The 22,163-nt window shown below is 37.5% G+C and overlaps 1 protein-coding gene across 9 annotated transcripts in view; it reads left to right on the forward strand.

Moving 5' to 3' along the window:
• msi2b (musashi RNA-binding protein 2b) overlaps positions 1 to 22,163 on the forward strand; it is a 624,668-nt gene that overhangs the window by 595,986 nt on the left and 6,519 nt on the right. For 4 of the 9 annotated variants that reach the window (XM_039756673.1, XM_039756677.1, XM_039756681.1 and 1 more), the window contains 2 exons: positions 19,055 to 19,263; positions 21,438 to 21,515. In XM_039756673.1, coding sequence (XP_039612607.1) covers positions 19,055 to 19,263; positions 21,438 to 21,479 — 251 coding nt within the window. In that variant the 3' untranslated portion in view covers positions 21,480 to 21,515. Of the gene's footprint in view, positions 1 to 19,054; positions 19,264 to 21,437; positions 21,516 to 21,907; positions 21,921 to 22,163 lie in introns of all 9 variants that reach the window. The other 5 variants (XM_039756676.1, XM_039756679.1, XM_039756682.1 and 2 more) reach the window with 3 other exon arrangements.

Below are 22,163 nucleotides of genomic sequence, written 5' to 3' on the forward strand. Positions count from 1 at the left end.
CAATAACAAGCTCCAAATATGAGCACAAATGCACACGTGGACAGTCTGGATGTATACTGTATATGTAGTGATCCTTGAAAGTATGTGAACTCTTCATTTTATATTTATGACAAACAATATAAAAATATATCTTAAGTGACAAAAACCCTAATAAAAGATCAAGCACTTGAAACTATCTCTTGTTCAGTTTTTTAACTTGCTGATTCAGTTCACAGTCACTGGGAACAAAACTATATTTTAAAATTGAAGTGGAATTCAGTGATGTCTGTGTACAAAAGTAAATGAATTTTTAATAGTGGAAGTGGCTCATCTTTTAGCACTTAAGACATCAGCCAAATTTGTAGTTTTTAATCTCTCTCTTCATCTCACTGATGATGAGGTATCTAGGGGTAGAAGAGGAGCCCCAAACCACAAGATGTCTAGCACCATGCATGGTCACCCTCATGGTTTATCACATTAGCCTGCATTAGTAAGACCTGTTTAGTAGAGGCCCCCTAAACTTTGTTCTGGTGATTTGGTGTTGGATTGGTTCAAGTTTACCAGTTATGTTAGCACCTGGTTATGATTAATATGTTCACTGACCTTTGTGTACCTTGTTAATTCTTTACTTTTGCACATAAGCTAAATGTTCATTTACCTGTTTCATTTCTGTTGCTTGCATTACATTCTCAAATACTTAAACTTTGTGTGGAGTATTTCATAGTTTTTGAAAAGTTGAGGCAAGTTGCGATTAAATACAGATTTTATCGTAACTTATTATTTAAAGAAGAGTACGAGTTCACAGACTTTCTTTGCACATGTGTGTGTATATTGATTAACAGGATGCAAAGAAACTGCATTATCTTATGTATCCTGCATAAAAATTTTCTTTATTAAATGAATATGATAAAGCAGCATGTGTATTAGCTATCAATGTAATAAAGTAGACCTACCTCCTTCTTTTGCACATTTTCATTTTATACATATATATGTGTAGCAGAGACTGTGCTGTAGTGAGTTGAGCACTGGACTTCAATCCACAAGGTTGCTAGTTCACTCTCACTGTGTAACCCCAAGAAAGTCAACTGACATGTCATTGCATCAGATGTAAAATGCAGTAATGGGATATATGTATCCTTACATTAAAAGTCACTTTGGGAATGGCTGTCTCTGCTGTAATAAAAAGTTGTTTGATAATCTCCTTTATTGTGACATAAGAGGTCGCATTTAACCTGTCCAAATTGTGCTGTTTCTTTATCTGGAATTTAGTAGTTTCAGGCAATATGGTTTAAGAGTCATGAAACATGTTGGAATGTTGCAGCATATGAGTGATATTATGAAAGAGCCATACACAGAAAATGGCAGGTAAAAAACAGAAAAACTCAAGCAATGGCCAATTATCACTGTGTATGAGAAAATTTACCACGGGCAGTGGGTTGAGTGACATGAGTTAATGCTTCCTCTCCACACTGAATGAAGAATAGATGGAATCTGGTGCTAAAATTTCAGTGTATACAACAGTAAGTCATTTTTTGAGCAGCTAAAATTCCTATAGGTTCTGCTTAGCTGATCATCTATAAAAGTTGCATATTCAAAGATCAGACAAATGCACTTTCACATACTCAGAAAACAGTATGGATTATTAGTGCCACAGAATGAACGTGCAGCTGATAAAAGCCAACTGACAGAATGCAGAAGGTCTATTATTACAAACTACAGTATATCACATATAACTACCATTAACCAATACATAAATTGTAGAAGTCTGCACGGCATCCCCTAATGCATAATAGATGTGGTGTTCTTTGCTTTAACAACAACGAAGGACAAACATTTGAACTCTTTCAGTGTTTGTACTGTGGAAACTTAGAGTACAACATGAATATTCTAAAAACAGGATGCTCTAAGAGAAAATCTGCATTTTGTCCAAATAAGGATTCATGGCACAGTGGTTAGCATTTCTGCCTTGCAGATCCAGTGTCCATCATCTTGTCTATCTTCCCCTGTTTTCTGGAGTTTCCCTCTGGGTACTTTTGCGTTTGTCCCTTGTTCCCAAAGACTTGTGTTAGGTTGAGTGGTATTTCTAGACTGGCTCAATGTGAGTGTGGCTGTTTAAGCGGGGGTCCTTCAAGGCACTGGTATGAGATCTAAGTTGGTTTCCCTCCTTGTTATTGTTGCAGCTGGAACAGGATGCGAGCTGAGCAGGTTGGAGAATGCACAGTAGTTATGTTGTGTTATATTTATAGGTTATGCCGGTGCGCGATATTAGATTACACACATACTACTGTATATACAGCATACAATTTTAAACACACTGGAGTTCAGTTTATTTATTTCAAGCATAGTGTAAATTACATTAAAAGTAATTATTGTTTAATTTGTTACAGTCACTGGTTTACACTGTAATTACGCTGCCTGAGTATTCAGGAACATGCTTTTATCTATAGTTACACAACTCAGACTGTCTAGTGCTGTTCCTCTTCTTTATATTGATTGTACTGGTCTCAGGCACAAGTACTTGACTGCTGCACTGATTTCTTTTTTAAATCATTCCAGAAGTGTTTACTTGAAGCACACCATCATAACACAAGCATGTCCTGAGTTATTTGTCTGAGAGACAATCTTAATATGGTACATCTAGATTTTTTTGTAAAAAGAAATTACTCCAATTACATTTTTGATAGAAACAAGTCATATTTATAAAATACATTACGACATTACTGGATTAAATTTTCCCTCAGTGACAACCATCGGATGTTTTTCAGCATATATATTAACTCAAAAATAAATATAAAAATGTTTCAAAAGAGTGCTAAATTGAACAATTTGAATTGAAAGGTTAAATAAACTGTTTCTGGTCACTTTATATTTTCAAAGTCACTTCTGTTGTTTTCAGTGTTCACCACTTAACAGGAATGACAGTATGGCACCGGATGAAGGGAGGTCATTCAGTGACAGTATATGGTATGTGCTTTGAATGGAAAACAACAAATATGATTTGTTCTTTGCACTGAAAGAGCACACTACCATTTCAGTCGCATTGTTTGTGAATGGCACTGCAGCATACAGCATATAAAGAGATGCAACTTACTGCCCCATGCGAGGGACTGGCAGCCTGTCCAGGATACTCTCTTGCTTCTGACTACCCCTCAATTGGATTAGGAGAGATTTAGACTTCTTCTTTTTTTTCATTTTGATGTTTAGTCTTAATGTTAAAGAAGCATCATTCATGTGAAAATACATGTATTTAAATTACATATTTGATTAACACATCTTAAAACCACAAACAGTAATTCAGTATTTTCTTATTTGTTGTATCCCAGTAAATAATATCTGCACAAGTATGGTGGAATATTTTGGACAAAATTAGAAAAATAAAATACAGAAATAAATAAATGCATTGTGCTATATGATAATTAATAAAGAATTATTAAATTATATGTTAGCTTAAATAAGTACATACAGTACAGGCCAAACATTTGGACACACCTCCTCATTCAATGTGTTTTCTTTATTTTCATGACCATTTACAGCACTCCATCACTCTCCTTCTTGGTCAAATAGCCCTTACACAGCCTGGAGGTGTGTCTGGGGTCATTGTCCTGATGAAAAATAAATGATCGTCCAACTAACCTGACTTCTGCACAACACAACTGCTGGTCCCAACCCCATTGATAAAGCAAGAAATTCCACTAAATAACCCTGATAAGGCACATATGTGAAGTGAAAACCATTTCAGGTGACTACCTGTTGAAGCTCATCGAGAGAATGCCAAGAGTGTGCAAAGCAGTAATCAGAGCAAAGGGTGGCTATTTTGAAGAAACTAGAATATAAAACATGTTTTCAGTTATTTCACCTTTTTTTGTTAAGTATATAACTCCACATGTGTTCATTCATAGTTTTGATGCCTTCAGTGAGAATCTACCAATGTAAATGGTCATGAAAATAAAGAAAACACATTGAATGAGGAGGTGTGTCCAAACTTTTGGCCTGTACTGTATATCATGAAATACATGTTGTTTTGCTTATTTCTTTATGTATTCTTTAATTACTGTATTTCCTAATTTATTTCAGTGACACTACATGCAACATGAAATTTGGCTTGAAATAAAAAAAAAAGTCATTTTTACTTATTAGAGCTCCCAGTACATTTATTTATTTGTGTACTTATGTATTCATTAATTTTATCTAAACTATTTCTCATTTCATAAGGAGATAATTAGTGAGTTGTCACTAAAGTGGTTTCCCTCTTTTGTTTTCACATACTATAACCTGTTACTTTTATATGAGAAAACTATGACCGGAACAGTCTTTAATTAATGCTAACAGAGTGGCGATTTGATTGTTTTCAAACAACAAAAAATATGGTGCAGTTGGTCAGTAGCTTTGTGTATTCTGGTCTCTCTTGTTGGCAGTAAATCTATACTGCATACTCCAAATATAGAAATAAGAGAACTAATATCAGTGCTTATCTGACAGAAGGAAGTATGGTATAGTTATCCATTATGTGCAGAACGCTGAAGGCAGATAGAATAATGTTGACTGGACAGTATTATTAATCATTAAAAGAGAAAAGCACATTCATCCCAACAAGTTGAACAATCCTTTTTGCCTAATTTTTCCAGGATTGACATCAGCTCCAATTTTGAAGGCGCTCAAAATGCTGCTTTGCATTTTTTTCCATGTGTCTGTAGTTCTTTATGTGAAGAAAACCTTTCTAAACTTCCCTTAGAAAGTTTTAATATGTGTTCTCATTGATTGATTTATTTTTAAGTAACTGCCATTGTCCGCTATACTAGTCTTTAGAATTTGAAATACTTCAGTCATTCATCCATCCATCCGTTTTCCTGAATTCACTCATCCTGAATAGAGTTGTGGTGAAACTAAAGCCCATCCCAACAAGCATCAGGTGGAAGGCAAGAATAATCCCCAGACAGAGAACCAGTCCATCACATCACAGTTAATGTTATCCCATAATCTCCATTTGCTTAAACTAAAATGGTTCCACTTTTTCAATCTCTCCTCATAGCTCTTATCTATCAGCTCCACAATCATTCTAGTCGCACTTCTCTGGACTTTCTCTAGCACGCTGTGTATTTTGTTTTCGTAATATGAAGAACAAAACTTCACGCAGTACTTCAGATGAGGCCTCATTAGACAGTTATATAGCTTCCCTTAAATTATACTCAACAAATCTACCTGAGCATGTATGCTGACTTTGTGTGTCTGTAATAATTCGGCTGATTGTGCAATATTCTTCATTGCATCTAGTTTTGTATCTTCTTTAAACTTAACCAGCTTGGTAATTATCTTTTGTACCCATTGTGCCTTGAATAGTGCCAAATAATGCTTTAAATTTCTGCTTTCTTTAGTTTGAGCTCTAGCCTGTCATGCGGTACCTTATCAAAAGATTTCTGAAAATTACATAATATTTAATGCACCTCATTGATCGTATGATTTTCTTGCCTCTTGTAGAATTCCAGCAAATAAGTGAAATATGATCTCCCTACTGTGCTGACTAGTCACTAATATTCCTATTTGTAATGTATCGCTGTAACATGCCAGGCCTCAGAATGAATGGGATGGCTGAAGCAGAGTCAGCCTGATGCTGCACACTCAAGAAGTGCATGTTTAAGTTTTGGAGCTGTCTCACCCGCTCAGCAAGGAGAGGTCTCTGTTTTGCTCCTCGAGGTGAGCCGAGTTCTTTGTAATCTGAAGGATCCCAGTTTACAGCCAGTAGGCAGCAACAACTATCAGTGCCACAGAGGAAAATCATCAGCAAAGACAGCAGCTCAATGTCTTATTTTTAACAATTGCTTCCTTTAATGTACCTGCAATGCAACTTAAGTTTATTTTCCTATAGTTACTTTGACAGCCTGATCAGCATTTTTATATAATGGGAGAATCTTTAGGAATGTCCCATGTGTGCAGTGATTTTGAACAATACATATCAAAAGTTAATATGAGTATTCTCCTAAAGCACTCTAGAATGTTACCTTGTCCCAGAGATGTGTTTGGTTTCAGCCTTTTTAATCTAAGGAGCACTTCCCCCAGTACAGTTTCAAAATCAATAAGTACTTCTTTGATATTTTATTATCATATAATACATTTATGGTCCAAGAATGCTGCTGCTCATTAACCTATTATATGCCACTGGACAATTTACGATAAATCCAGAATCGCTAAAAATACGTGGTAATGCAATATATAATTAAGTATGGCTTCTATTATACCTTTGGTTTAATACTTCAGCTCATTAGGATTAAAATTAATATCATTGGTTTATTTTTGATCTTTTAACTAATTGATTGATTTCTTCAGATGCAATGAAATTTGTCTATTACAGGTGTACTGTAGTGTGCTGTTGAGGAACAAACCATAAATGTAAGAACAGTAACCATGTATGAATATTCTGAAGAGAAGAGACGACAGTTTATAAACCATGTAGTTTATCTGGAACAGATGTTAGTACTACTGTGTCACAGATCCAGTTTTACAAGTTTTGAACCCTGGGCCTGATCACTACCCATGTGGAATTTGTATCTTTTCTCCGTATCTGTGTGGATTTTCAAGCCACATGTCAAAGTCTTGCTACTTGTGTTATTTAGGGATTGTACTCTGGTGCAGTGTGAGTTAGTGTGGGTATGTTAGGGTACCTTGCAGTGGACTAGTAAGCTTTGCTGCTGGGACTGGAACTGTCTTCCTCTTGACCCTGAATAGGATAGAAAATGGAAGGTTGGATAGGTTATGTGGGTCAGTCAGTACTTTTACTTTATTCATATGCTATGGGACCTTCCAAGTGGTAGCTCCCTGTTACCCAAATTAGCCTAGCTGTGACATAACACTGTCCTCTCACATCGTTTTATTACATCAAACAGACATTTTCTTAGCCAGAAGATGTATTTTGCAAAGACATTGTATTTTGAGTGATACAGTAGTTACATAATGCATTTCCTTTGATTTTTATTTTCATAAAAATAAATGACAGTTAGTGTAGTGCTTTTTGTGTAGATCAAGCACCAAATCAACAATGCCCTTATGTTCAGAAATTCATGTGAACACAATAAAGTGAGAAGATGAGATGTCACAAGTGTTAACTAGGAAAATTGCCATAGTGTGTGAATCCGGCATTAAATCAACTGCTTACTGAAGTATTTACTATATGTTGTTCAAAACTAAGCCATGGTGAGCCAGTCATAAATTATAAAGCGTATGTTACCTGTGATGCATTTAAACTGAACTGATAAACTGAAAGACTGGAAATACATTTGGATATCTTTTAACTTATGTGAAGAATGAAAGCCCAAGTGTCTTTTATAATGCTTAGCTGCGAGGTTCAATTAATCATTGCAGTTTTTAAATACTCAATAAAATAGAACATTTTTCCAAAACTATCATTTTATATAGACAGAGGGTTTAGCCAAACCAGATTGTGTGCAAGTTATAAAAATGTCTTATATTTGCTTACTACCCATGTCTGCCTGTCTCACTTTCTGTTCTATCAGTATGTTAATAAACCAGCAATACTTTCACATATCAGAATGTATTTTTCAATTACTAGAGAAACCTATTTTATGGATATTTAATTTGAAGTAATATAACTTTACACTAGAAGTGAATTGGTAATGGAAAACATTCAGCTTATCTAAGTTGTGCACACACACACACACACACACACACAAATAAGACAGCAGGCTGCCATACTGATATATAACTAACACCTCAGAAGCTGGCCGCATCATGTCTAAATGAATCCACAGTGTGTTAATCTGTGTTTTATGACCCTGCAACATGCGCCACCCCCATGCAGTCCTGTAAAAGCTTCTTATTCTATACCTTCAGTTTTAATAGCATCCAGTCCAAATGTTCCCCTTGATCACTGGATTTTAAATGTTACACTATTAAGGCACCTTAGCAGTTGTTGCTTCCTTTTAATTTTCTCAAGAACAAAAAACATGTCCAGTGCTGTCAAGTCACATTGTTCATTCAGGTTTATGCCATAAAATATCTAAAAGAAAAAAAAAACATTCCCATCCAAGAAGCCTTAACGTTATTGGTGCTGTTGTTAAAAACTGTCTATAACCATTTTTCCCACTCCCTCTTTTTGTAGCATTTAGTGAACTACATTTTTGGTTATGTTTACTTACAGTATAATAAAAGTGACAACAATCAAATTTGGTTAATTCTATTTTAGTCACATTTATTCCTAACTTTAACCACTTAAATCTCTTTATATTTCACTACAGTACTATATTTCATTTCTGTATTTAATTGGAGGAAATAAGGTAACATTGACAATATTGCTTTCCCAATACAGCAAAACAGACTTGCAATTAGGGGGATTGGGTGATTGACTCCAAGTGCACCCGTGTGAATGAGCCTTGAGTCCAATCCTGTTCTGTCCATTAATGATTCCTGCCTTAGACTCCAAATATTTCTATGGTAGGCTCTACCTGCTTATAAATCTCCAAATAATAACTGGCCTCAGAAAAGGGCTGCATGCAGTACCCATGTGTAACAATAGAGCAGTGTTTAAGTATCTAGAGAAATAAACTGGTATGTTTCCTCAATGATGGTATGCCATTTTAATCTTCAGCAATGTACCTAATTTTGCATAAGTATTCATCTGTTTAGGTGACGTAAGTACTAAGTCACTTTGTCCAGGCTTGCATTTTCTTAACCCATTTAGCCCAATACAATGTCATGGGGAGATGGATCCTGTACATTACATCCCAGTTTTGAGCCACCAGCTTACCACACAGGCACCCACTTGGAAAAGGGGAAACCTACAACAAATAGATGGGGACCAAGTCAGGAAAAATATATATTTTCCTGGAGTTTAAGGTGGGCAGCATTACTATTTTTCCATTGTTTTGCCCAGTAAGACACTTGAAGCAAAAGTAATTTAAAATATTTTGCCTTTTGATGTAAAAAAGACTGGTGAAGTACAATGCCAACCAGGATAGTTTTAGAAAGAGATGATCCTGTCACACAAAAAATAAGGTTTTCGAATACGTACGTTAAACAGTAAACAAAAGCAAAGCATACAGTTTTGTTGCAAAGCCTCTGGCCTACATATACTTAGAAGACTAATTCAGAATCCATTTGTGTTTGTGATAATTTATGAAAGTAGCCTGTGAGCTGGTTAGTGAACAGTAAAAAATGACTACAGCTAACAGGAGTGTTTCAAAATCAGAATTTGGACAGTAACAATTTGAAATAAAAGTGTTACTTCCTGTTTTTAGATATACAGGTATTACTTATAAAAAACAAGCAACAAAAACCTACAAGAAGCGAACTCTGGAAAGGATTTACTGGTTTAATGTAATATGCTTGTCTTTCAGACACTGGGCATAAAAAAAATATATATATATATAATATATCCATCCACCCATCCATTATCCAACCCGCTGAATCCGAACACAGGGTCACGGGGGTCTGCTGGAGCCAATCCCAGGCAACACGGGGCACAAAGCAGGAACTAATCCTGGGCAGGGTGCCAACCCATCGCAGGACACACAAAAACACACCCGGGCCAATTTAGAGTCGCCAATCCACCTAACCTGCATGTCTTTGGACTGTGGGAGGAAACCCGCGAACACGGGAGAAAAAGCAAACTCCACGCAGGGAGGACCCGGGAAGCGAACCCGGGTCTCCTAACTGCGAGGCAGCAGTGCTACCACTGCGCCACGGTGCTGCCCATATATAATATAAACCTAATAAAATATTAGACATTTTCATTGGTATGTTATAAAAGTTGAACAGTGTGTAGAGAAGAGCAGCTGTGTGCATTGCTGGACTGAAGGGCATGTCCTACTTTTATATGCTAACAGAGCAGGATATCTTTAGGCTTGAACAGAATCAGCAACAAGTGGACCAAATCCAGGCTTTTAGAAATCTCAAAAGCTTTAATTAAATTAATCAAGCTGTTAAATGCTCAATTGTGTGCTCAATTCTGTTATTGGGAATTGAGGTGAAGTGCATTTAAGACTGAAACCAGGAAGACCTTCTTCACATCTGGAGTTCTCCCAATCATTCTGCAGTGTACTAATTTGTTATTTGTTATCTAAAATACACAGTATAAGCAGCAATATTTGGCACATATTAATCAGCAAGCACTCTGAAATAGCATTTCTGCAGGATGGCCCATTACACCGCCCTGCTGTATTACTTTGGGAAGGAAAGCGAGTTGGTCTGTTTTACTTTAGCTGCATGTGCTGGTCTGCCTTAATTCTGTAACAGATCTTTAAATGACAAGGGAGGAATTCTGTTCACCATTGATACATCTGAAAGAGTTGGCCACGTATGTGTGTTCTTATAATGCCCCTTTCTAAACGATCGCCTATGACTCCAGTTCCCCATACAGTATATGTAATTGTAAACTTTATGATATTAATCTTTTGAAGGTATCCTTGTATTGAAACAGTGCAGATGTCCTTTACATATTCATAAATGTGACCACCATTACATGAAACTAACCCTTTTTTCTAAATATGCTGTTTCCAAAAGCCACTTGGTGACTAAGGGAAATTTTTTCTAAGTTTAAAAAATGTACACAGTATGTCCTTTTAGCATTGGTAAAGATTTTTGATGCACATTATGGTGTGTTTTAAAGGACTGTACCCATATGTGTTTCATTTAGTACATCCTCTGTAGTAGGAAATAATCAAATACAAAGTGAGAGCTGATATAAAGCACAAGAAACAATGCAGTGTTTCAGTGACTTAGTGATGTAATTCTAGACCCTGCTTTAATTCTCTACAGTCAAGGACTAAATGATAAAAACACTACCTGCCATTTTACATGTATGGATGCATTACAAATGGAAAAAGACATTAACTCTGAAAAATCTACCCAGTTACATATACACTTTTGGTAAGGGATTTACTGTACTGTGCAACTTTCCAGTAGAGTAGAGTCAGCATTGGTGTCATTCAAAACAGCAGTGTTTGATTTTAGTCCTGAGGGGTGCTGGGTTTTTATACCAACCAATTTCACAATCTGTGTCTCATTTTTATTTTCAGTTTATCTCAATTTACCCAAACCTAGATGGTTAGTAAAGCAGTGCAGGCACATACACAAATGACTTTTTTGTTTATTCGTAAATGTTTCCTATAAAAGAGCAGACAAGTGAGTATGACACTGAAGAAATTACTCCCCTATATGCCATAGGAAAGGTGAATTTAAAAGTAAATGGGAAAGAAAACTGAGGCATTTAAAGTTTTGGCAAAAATACAGAAAAGTCAGAATTTCTTAGAATCAGAGAATAAAGTAGGACGGCTGACTAAATGATGACACCAAGTGAAAGTAGCAAATGACGCACTGATTCTGAAATTGGTTGGTATAAAAACCTGCAGCCACAGAGGTGCTTCAGGACTGAGCTTAGAAACAACTGAACTAGAAAAATGCAAGGGAGAAAAGATGGGTTTCAAGTCTAATTTGAATTTCCCACTAATTAAATGGTTGCACTGACCTACAGAGAGAAATACCAGACAGCAGAAATTACAAAGTCTTCACCATAAGATGTATAGAGTGATGCAAGATCTCAGTTCTGTTCTTTGGCTTGTTGGTACAAGCCAAACGATGTTAGTCTGGGATGTTAGAATTACCGACTTTAGACTACGTTCATCTTAACAAATTTGCTTAGCTGGATTTATACCTTTAATATGTAGGTTACAGTCAAGTGACAAATCCAGGGAAGTCTTTGAATGGTTTTAAATATTGAACAGTAAGCATTTTACATATACTATGACTCTTTAACTGGTTCTACATAATTGCATTACATAACATGTGAACTAAAATCTTAGAATTCTGTCATATTAAATTTTGTTACATCACTGTAAATGTTACCTGTATTCTATTTTCCAAAAATACAGTTTGATCAATAGCAGATGATCAAAGCAAGTTTTGATTGCCATACTTCATAGATTATCCCAAGGCCTGCGGGTCAAGTTGAAATGTTGAATAAACAGCACCCAGTTGCACACTTCTGGATTGTGCACATTTCCGATGGTCTGACCTTTGTGTCAGTCCCAAATGTAGATGTGTTTGGGTTCTTCGTTTCACAGTGCCTACCAGAAATGATGAGTTTAGAAATTGCTCTATAGCTGTATGCAGTGTCTCTCTTACTCAGGCACTACATTTGTTATAAAGTAGCTGAAGAACTATGTTCATAGTATTACTAGACCACAAGCCAAGCACTAAACCAAAAAGCCCCTTGTAATTCTTTGTTGCACATTGTTACAGATTTTCTAGCTAGCAATGGGGTTTCCTGGGCATAATTTTCACTACAAGGAATGACCCAGCAGAGGATATCTTATGTTGGAGAAATGTTCTTCATACTCGTGTGGTTAGACCAGGAGTTCCATGGGCATGTCTAATTCTGGCACACTAGTGATAAACAGAGAGAGATTCAACACTGGAAGTTTCACCAACCCAGTATGTTGGTAGAGGAGGATCGCCATTTACTACAAGTGGGATCTTGCTTCCAATTAGAAAGACAACGTAACCCAGAAATATTTAAACCTTTGTAGGCCTTTTACTGGGTGCACAGGTGAAGAGACACCTGCTGCCCACAGAGGGGGCCTGCTAGAACATTCTTGAACAGATGATAGTACTGCCTTGCAACTTTTACGCTGTTTCAAGTAACACTGACCTCCAACACAGTTAAGTTACATCAGAAGTAAATTCTACATTAGCTGAAAAGGCCTCTCTGCCAGCAGCCTAATTAGGGCTAATCTCAGAAGCTCAGGCTGGCAGAGGCTCAGTGACAAAGAAATAGGAGATGAAAGGAAAAGTGAATGTTGTGTGAGGTGTTTGGGAGATGGCAAAGCCACTCCACCCAATAGCCATGGTCAAAGACCTGAAGTAGTCCGACCTAGTGGGATTTAAGTATTTGTTTAGAGTTTTGCTACTTATGTTTGTACTTGTTCTTTGTGGGGTCTTTGATACTCGTAATTCTTTTAAGCATTTTCAAGCAATCTCTGGCAGTACTCTTGTTATGTATCATAACAATAAAAACAGGCAGGCGGCGGTTCAACCATTGGTACAGTTGTTTTTACATTTTAAGACTTTTCTCTTTTTGTACGTGTATTAACCTAATACATGCATGGAACAAAGCCGTAGACAGATGCTGCTGATTTGTGTTTCAAGAGCTGCTTTTGTTTACATTTGATTTTGATAACAACATACAATGAAGATGTTTTACAATTAGAATATGCAGAACTGTGTTTAGTCTTCAATCATCTCTGCTTTAACGATATGAAAGGCTGATGGATTAGGGAACAGTTGCCTCTTGATAGATTGCTCTTTATCTGTAGTCACACTCATGTGCCACATAATAGGGCATTTCACTAATGATGGTTTAATTGTTTTTACGTGCTTCTAGAAATACCTGAGTGCTACAAGGTGGGCTAACTGTCAATCATGGCTATATTTTACATGGATAAAGTGGAATTTGTAATTCACATCACATTTTAAAGTTGACTTCTATATTGCACACCGAAATTGTGCTTATAATTAAAGCTTTCATGAATCACAGCTGGAAAAGATAGTAACACCACTTCACAATCCAGTCGTAGTAATTATAATTCATGTTTGCTATTAAAGTTAATGACACTAGCGTTGTAGCCCCAGGCGTGCAAAGAGCATAAATCCTGTTTTCTGTAGGAAATGGAGCTTTGTTCTCTTAACATTAATCTACCAATTAAGGAACAACGATTACTGTTTAAACTAAAAATAGTTATAATTGCTTAATATATAGCCCAAATAAAGCTGTTCTATGAAGATAAAAATGTTGAATCTACTCATTAAGAAATAATACATACTTGGCAAACTGATAACTGTCCAGCTGTGCTGCCTGAATTTAACAGCAGTTAAATGGTGTGATCTCTATTTGGCCGTCCGACTCAAACTCTGACTTTCGCAAGCAAGCTTAGAAGAGCATCCCTCACAGCTCAAACCACCATTCTCAAGAGGTCCAGTTGTCCACATAGATTGAAAGGCCTGACTTTACCTGGATTTGGAACAGGGAAGAGGTTAACTAGTGCCTCAAGGTATATACGTAAACTCACTTGCTATGTCCTGCTCCCTGCTCCTGGATAGTATATGTACAGTATGCGTAGCTAAAAACAGCATTAAAATCAGTTTAACATTCCCATCTATTTATACCAATCTAAACAAAGCAGAACGTCTCAAAGCCAATTCTATTTAATTTCTCCTGGAAATCTAAACAAAATATCCATGAATTTGGATTTTTTTTATTTTTACACCCTGACACATCATTAAAGCCCATGCTGCCTTACAGACTGTTCTTTGGCTGGTCTCCACAAAACTGGAATGTATTTTCACACATATCAAAGAAGTGTTAACTCTAACGCCCACCACTAACTTGGTAGCTTTTGCTGCTCTGTACACTTAAAAAAAAATGCCATTGGCCCTTTCAGGAACCCTATGAAAAATATAATTGAACTTGCTGGGAAGCCCCTCTAGACTGAATGCCAAGATGATAAAATTACAGAAGACACATGCTATTTCCACAAAAGCATATGTTTATTCTGAAACCAATGACATTTGAGATCTTTTTTTTTAAATTACTAGAAACAAAATCAAGTATTTTACACCACTCGGCATGGTTCCAATCAGTAAAATACTATAAATCCTTCATGTGCTGCTTGTTGTTTTTAAAAATGCTAAATGGGTAAGTTGTTTATCAATAGCTGTAATTAAAGATGTAATAATTGTGCAAGAACCAGACGTTGTGTTGACAATAATTGTGGTTTAAGTTTGCCAGCATCTCTATGACCGATTGGCTTTTACTGTCCAATCGTGTAATAGAAGGTCTACTGATGGCCACTCAGTGAGGACTGCTAGCTTGTTGAGTCTGTCCCAGAGAACTGGAACAGTTATAGGATTTGTTGCTGACATTCAGGATTGCCTAAGCAGATTGTGATGATAAAATATTTGCTAGTAGCTGCATATGAGAGGACAGCACTGTCTATCTTACTGCTGCTTCCATTTTTGTGTTTTTTTTTCCCCTAACTTCAAAGGCAGTGGTTACTGCCATTATGCTTTCTATGTGCAGCCTGGGTATACTGCTTAATGCAGTGTTCTGCACAGAGGCGGGTGTACAGTAGGTTACTAGGTCTCATACTTTTTGTATGAAAATGTGCTATATAAATAAATGTTGTTGTAGTGCACAGGAGTATATTGAAGGACATTTTACTCTCCTTAACTATCCTGTATGAAGTGTACACTGTTTCATCATTGCCTTCCATCGTATAAACGTTCCCTGGTTTGTGAGGAAGTCCTCATTGTCACTACAGTCTGTCCAGATCTTTTCAGTCATATTTTCTTCTGCTCACTCATTATACAATTGATAGCAGTAGTCCTTGTAGCTTTGTAATTCCACTTAATTTATACTTGTGGAACTGGCCCCGGACACAGACAGACGGACATCGTTGTTCACCCAACACACATTTATTTACAAGAAATATTTACAGTTGTTTTTATTGCACGTCCCACTGCCTCCAGCACCAATCCCCCAAAGTCCAAGTTTAGGGTCTTTAGTGCCTTTCCTGGCCGCCTCCACTGCTCTCTCCGAGCTCCGTCCACTTCCACCCGACTCTTGCTGATAACAGAAGGGAGGCGGCCCCTTAAATACCAGCCCAGTTGGGCTCCAGCTGCTTCCCCGGCAATCCCCCGTGGACATGCCCCCGTGTGGTGGAAGTGCCGGCTGCGCACCCGGAAGCCCTCCGGGTGTCCCCAGTCCTCTTCCCCCCAGCACTTCCAGGTGTGGCCACCACCACCTACTCAAAGCTTCATGATGCTCCAACAATGATGGACGGATTAAAAGGCAGAAGTCTACGTGACCATCATCATCATCAAGCCCTTCCGTGAGAATCCTAAATCCAAAGAGGACTGTTTCATTTATGTTAGGTAGAATGCCCAGAGGAGACTGGGCGGTCTCATGGTCTGGAATCCCTACAGATTTTATTTTTTCTCCAGCCGTCTGGAGTTTTTTTGTTTTTTCTGTCCCCCCTGGCCATTGAACCTTACTCTTATTCGATGTTAATGTTGATTTATTTTGTTTTATAATTGTGTCTTTCATTTTTCTATTCTTTAATATGTAAAGCACTTTGAGCTACTGTTTGTATGAAAATGTGCTATATAAATAAATGTTGTTGTTGTTGTTGGCGGAAGTGCTGAGGTCCAGGGTTCTTCAGGCACCAGGGCATCAACTGGCGGTGGCCACGGGCCCCTACAGGGTTGGGCTTCCAAGCCCTGTACCCATGGCCCCCAACACAACCATTGCGGTCGCCCCCTCATGGTCTGGAGCCCTCCTCCGGTCCTCCTGGACGTCCCGGCTGAGCTCCACCCCCAGCCACGTGGCACAACTTTTAGCTTCTCTGTAGCAGAGACAGTTCTGGCCCAGGATGTGCTTTATTTGTGCATTATTTGAGTATGTTCATGTTTGTTTTGTTATTTTACAGAGATATAGATAACTGGGGTATGGCTTTATTGTTCTGAAAAGTTTTTTTTTTTTTTTTGAGAATGCAGAACTTTTATTATTGTCAACGAAATCCGTAGCTAAAATTTCAGATTATTACATATGAGTAGAGAATTGTAATGCATTGTAGTTAGTGATGCTCAGAGGGTAATTTAACTAAAACCCTTTACCAGTGCGGTCCTGACTCCTCTTTTCACTAAATGACTATGCACTATATGGCTATATAGCCTTGAGAGTTTCTTTTGAACATACACACACAGCAAAGAATTGCTTAGAAATGGGAAGGTCCTGTCTGGGAGGACTTCAGCTATGACATTGACAGTAACAAGTTCAAATGCGTAAGCAATGATTTGGAGGCCAGATTTGTGGAAAGCAACACATTTATAAACATGTTTAAGCTGCATTTAAAAAGAAGTCTGAAGGGTTTGGGTGCAATGACATGCTGAAAAAACACAAACCTATCGAAGAAGATAAAATGACAGGTTACACTAGTCAGCCAACTTTAATGTTGCAGAAAGCTGCCATCTGGTCTCAATGGTTGATCTAATACAAAAAGAGACAAAGAACACTGGCAAAGCAATTTATTGAATGTCTTATCCGTTTGTGTGAATTAGCTACCTTCATGGTGTAGTGTAAAGTACTTTATCAAAAGTTTAAAATACCCAGTACTATCAAAGTAAATGGTCTGCTCCTTGAACAGATGGACACTGCTAACACATGAGTAAGACTCACTTTATAAAATGCTCTGATGAGAGTTCTCTGTATACAGTAGATGGATTTAATAAGAAGAGCCACACTGAGTCTTTTATGGTTATTTCTGCAGGTTTCTACAATTCCATTAATATGTAGGCACAGGGTGCATTTCTTAATCTTCACTGAATTGCTATTTTAGGCTAAAACAAAACAAAAAAATTGTCCTAATTAAGTTAAAAGCTAAATTAGAAATAGGTAAAAGTTCATAGAAGTAAACTGAAATTAAATTGAAAATGAAATGTTAGACAAAAACTATTAGAAATAAAAACTAATTTTAAAAGCTAGAGCTAAAAAAACATTGTGCTGCGCGTTCTCGATGTACTGCTGCACAATGCAAGACCACTTTCTGTGCACCAGAATGGATGTTTTGTTTGCCTCCTTGTCTCGCTGCTTTGCCGCTGGTTTCCTTTCAAGCATTGTTTCAAGTATTTTTGGCTGTGAGGTACTAGTAATGCTTTGGCCTAGGCTAACTGTAGTCTTAACTTTGACCAATAGTTTGGTAGTTAATGTCATGTGTTGTGGGTTAACACTAGTGGGCATGCAGATTATACTGTATATGACAGTGTATTTGGGTCTGTGCAACAGCAGCTCTGTGTCACAGTTGGCAATTTTGAATGTGAAGGCTGAACACCATTCTCTAAAGAAAGCCAGACTCTTCACCGTTAATGGGAAAGAGTAAAAAAAACAGCTTCTGTAAAGAGTTCGAAGGTCACAATCTGTAAAGAGCAACAGGGTTTTAGGGTGCTAATTACCTTTAGTAACTGAGACCATCCCAAACCAGATGCAGCATTATATTCCCAATCGTGGACAAAATCAACATCTGACTTTTAGTGGAGCTGATTGTGAAATGGAGGCACCTGGTCCCCTGTCTCTGGGTTGCTTCTCTTTGTTAATTGCAAATTTATTTCTTTTGGCAGTCCGCCTTTCCTTGCGTTAAAGGTCTCCCAATTGCATTACATAGGATGGCACGTTTAATTTCCTCCCTCCTCTTATCTACCCACCATGCTTATTGTCCCAGCAGAACATAATCACAATCATCACTTAAATAAGGACCAAAAGTATACATCTCCAACAATGACAGGTGTTGATTAAATACAGGGTACAGAGAAATCCCCTATGCAATTTGTAATGAGAAGTTGTGGATCTAAATTCCTACAAAATATAAATGTTCATTTAAAAAAAGAAAATTATCAAAGCATGAACAATGTGCGTTAGAAATAAGAGACATGGATGTTTCACAGTTTTTGGCGCACATCCTTGCCAGAGGGACCCAGAAATATTCTGTCTGCAGCTTAACACACCCATCTCCATTTCTAACCTGAACGAAACAGCACACTGTGTGGTCTTCAATCTAGTTCCTTTGTAGTTTGCATGGGATGTGAATGCTGTCTAAACGTGCCCAGATCTAGAAAACTTGTTACTACTGCATGAGCATCGAATCCGATGTCAAAAAATGTTATATTTTTTGTGACAATTTGGTGAAAATGAGCACCTTACAGTCTCTGGTTTTCAGTAGTGTGTTGAATGATTGTTCTCACTCTATTTCTCTATCTTTATGGGGCTCTAAGCTTCTTAGCTGATAGTATGGGCTGAATATCATTGGATTCTTGCTCGTCTTTTATTTCGCATGGCCTTGGTTTGAGTGTTTATTTTATTTATTCATTTATTTATTCATTTCTTTATTTTAGAAATTCGGGCCTAGGCTGTGTATATTTACATATCTATTTTTTCTTTTAATTTCTAGTGGTTTGGCTTTTGATATTTTAAGTACTATGCATGCTAGGCTCATACCCAGCTTTTATCTCTGCATACCAGTCCTGAATAGCTACACTGCTCAACCGAATTTTGGCGCCCCTGCTTCCCCGGCAGGCACCAACCCCGCTCGACCTGGAGGATTCCCCGGTGCTAACAGCCCAGGGCCCGTTGCAGACCTCTACGGCACGGCCAGCCAGGACTCCGGAGTGGGAAACTACATAAGTGCAGCTAGCCCCCAGCCTGGGTCCGGCTTTGGGCACGGCATCGCAGTAAGTGGTCTTGTGCCCTATGGGGCCTTTGTTTCTCTATATAGTATGTCTGTGCGTGAAGCAGATCAAATAAATGGGCAGTGCACATTAACTACTATTTCATTTCCTGAAAAGGTTCAAAATTTTTATTCTACAGGCAGCTAAATAGGTATATGTATATTTTCGTAAGACTGTAGTCTTAAGCATTGAGGACAAGACTGGTTCAGTGTATCCCTGGAAAAATGCCCAACATATCAACTGGGAAAGTTCATTTCAAAACTGCACAGTGTTGATGACTGCAGAAGCACAATTTGTTTTTGATTATTGTGTGACATATTTACAGTAATTGTTTTTTTTTTTTTATTCTCTAGTTCAATCAGAATTTTCCAAGTAAATATTCTGTAGTAAATGTGCAGTGCCCAGAGCTGTGTGACTCTGACTGTATGTCTGCCTCCTGATGATTTGTTTTTATTATTATAGTGCTGTTTAGGACTTGTTGGTAGCCAGGAGGGAAGGGGCTGGAGGTCCTCACTCTAGATGGTAGCTGTAGCAGCTCAAGGTGAAGGTGGAGAGGCTATGCACTATTTAGGCCAAGCTGGCATACTAATTACTACCCAACAAATTAAAGCTATTGGAGTAGGATATTACTTACAGAGAAACATGATCAAAGTAGGCCTTTGGGCAAAAGTGAACTGGATATTACAGAATGTGTGAAAAGGTTCACTTTGTTTTGTCAAAATAAATGATAACATTCTAAACTTTGCTTATTTAATTTGGTTTGAAACTACTACCCTTTCATCCCTATTCTACCAACCTTATTATGGTCAATTCATTAAAAATGAAGAATTGCTGCAATGGTATATTTGGCTCTAGATCCTCATGGCCCTGATTAAGACCAATAAAATGTGCAAATGGATGGAAAGAGTGTTTAACTATAAATGCAAGAATTCCACACATTACAAACAAATGGCATCTTTATACTGGTGGATCCTGTAACGCACGATACATTTGACAAAAACAACAGTTAATTTCTTATTGAAAACAGTATGTTAGAACTTGTAGAAAGGTAAAGAAAAAAATCTCTAGAAATTTGTCTGCATCTTAAAGTTGTCCTCCTATACTGCCAATGTTTGCTTTTGTTAAATTAAAACATATTTCAGTCAATCTAGTACTACAGAAAATGTGAATAGAGCCACCAGTGGTCAAAGTACACAAACACATAGCAAGAAAAATGTAACCGAGAGTAGGAACAAATCTGTAACAGTCTTATGTAGAGAATATTGTAATTTAACTAAAACAATCAGGCAAACACAGTAAGATTTTTATGAGAGTTATTGGCAACTCTGTCCCAAATCTCCCACAATTTCCACTCCTCCATCTCAAAAGTGCACTCAAAACATGGAGAGAAATTATCAGTTTAGCAACTGAATAGGTAATAATCTTTATTGCACATTTCTTAATTGTGAGACTCCCCAACAAACTGATTAATTGGTTAGTTTTATTTCCCATCCCACTTTTATTTTAGGAAGATGTCCATCTTCTTAGTAGATGATTGGAATGTAGCAAGAAGCTATCTTTTGACTCGACTGGATAGTCTTTCCTGCTATCATAATTTATTTGGCTATGCTGGGTCAGTAACATTTTAGTAAATTTACCTTTGCTGCACATTTCACCCGGGTGCATGCATGGTGACACATCTGACAGCATTCCTGACTCAAAGTACTCTTAATGGGATTTCTCTGGGCACCACAGCGTCCTCCGACAGTCAGATGTCATGCCGTCAGCAGTTCTACACTACGTTGGGGTCCTATCTAGGGCCATTTCCTGCCTTGCGCTCAATGCTACTGGGATAGTCTGGATAGTCTTTGGCTTTCCATCACGGAAAAACTGTTTCAGAAAATGGATGAATGGAATTACCTCCACTAAAACAGCAAACTGCCAGCCTCTCCCCTTACCTTTGGGTGGGTAAACATTGCAGGGTGGTTCCTCAGGCATGGTAACATATTGTGTGTGCTCTGTTTAAATGGAGGGTGGTGGGAGGTTGCCTTCTGAGTATTTGGGAGGTGTGTTGAGGAGTTAATGTTGTAAATGCACATTCATGCTGGTGGCAGAGGAGCCTATAAATATGCTCACTAATGATGGATTGTGTTTCCCTAAAATGTTTACTGACACAGGTACTAACTGTACAATTTTAGGGTCCGTTGATTGCGACAGCTTTTACAAATGGATACCATTGAAACCTAACATGTGGTTGGTTGCCATCTCACTTTGAGGTATTATGTGCAATTTCTATTCTCTTAAGAGTCCTTTCTCTACCTCTCTCTCTTTTTCATGGTGAAACTTTTTTTTTTTTTCCCAACCGATTCTTTGAAGAATTGGTTGATGCTTTGATCCCCATTGTCTTCCTGTCTTTGCTTATTTCAAAGCCTTTGCACTCTATTCTATTTCATGGCATGTGTTGTAATTATGATTTGCATTTTATCATTTCAATCCCTTTATTTGTTTTGTACACATTCAACTTTTTGTTTGTCTGAATCGTGCATGTGTTCATCCATGCTTTTGTAATTCACATTTTGTGCAGTTTAACAATGTGTCCTCATCACGTTGTTTATTCTTTTATTATCTTTATATTCAATGGTTTGTTTTTTTTTTTTGCTATCTCTAGGATTCTTATGAAGGTAATTTAATTGAATTAATGCGCATTCTGTAAGGAGTTGGTGATTTGTAGGACTTTAGGAAGCCCCCACCCATTCATCCAGTGTTGTCATGCAGCAATTCACACAGTACTGTATAATTTTTGCTGTTTTCTGTTGTGATTTCAAAAATGCATTTCAGATTAACAAAGTAATCTCAATGTGCATTATCCAGACGAAGACCAAAACAACACTTACGAGTAAAAGTGTGACATCTTTTAATCTTTT

This window comes from Polypterus senegalus, chromosome 6 (assembly GCF_016835505.1).
Source record: "Polypterus senegalus isolate Bchr_013 chromosome 6, ASM1683550v1, whole genome shotgun sequence".
NCBI classification, from domain to species: domain Eukaryota; kingdom Metazoa; phylum Chordata; class Cladistia; order Polypteriformes; family Polypteridae; genus Polypterus; species Polypterus senegalus.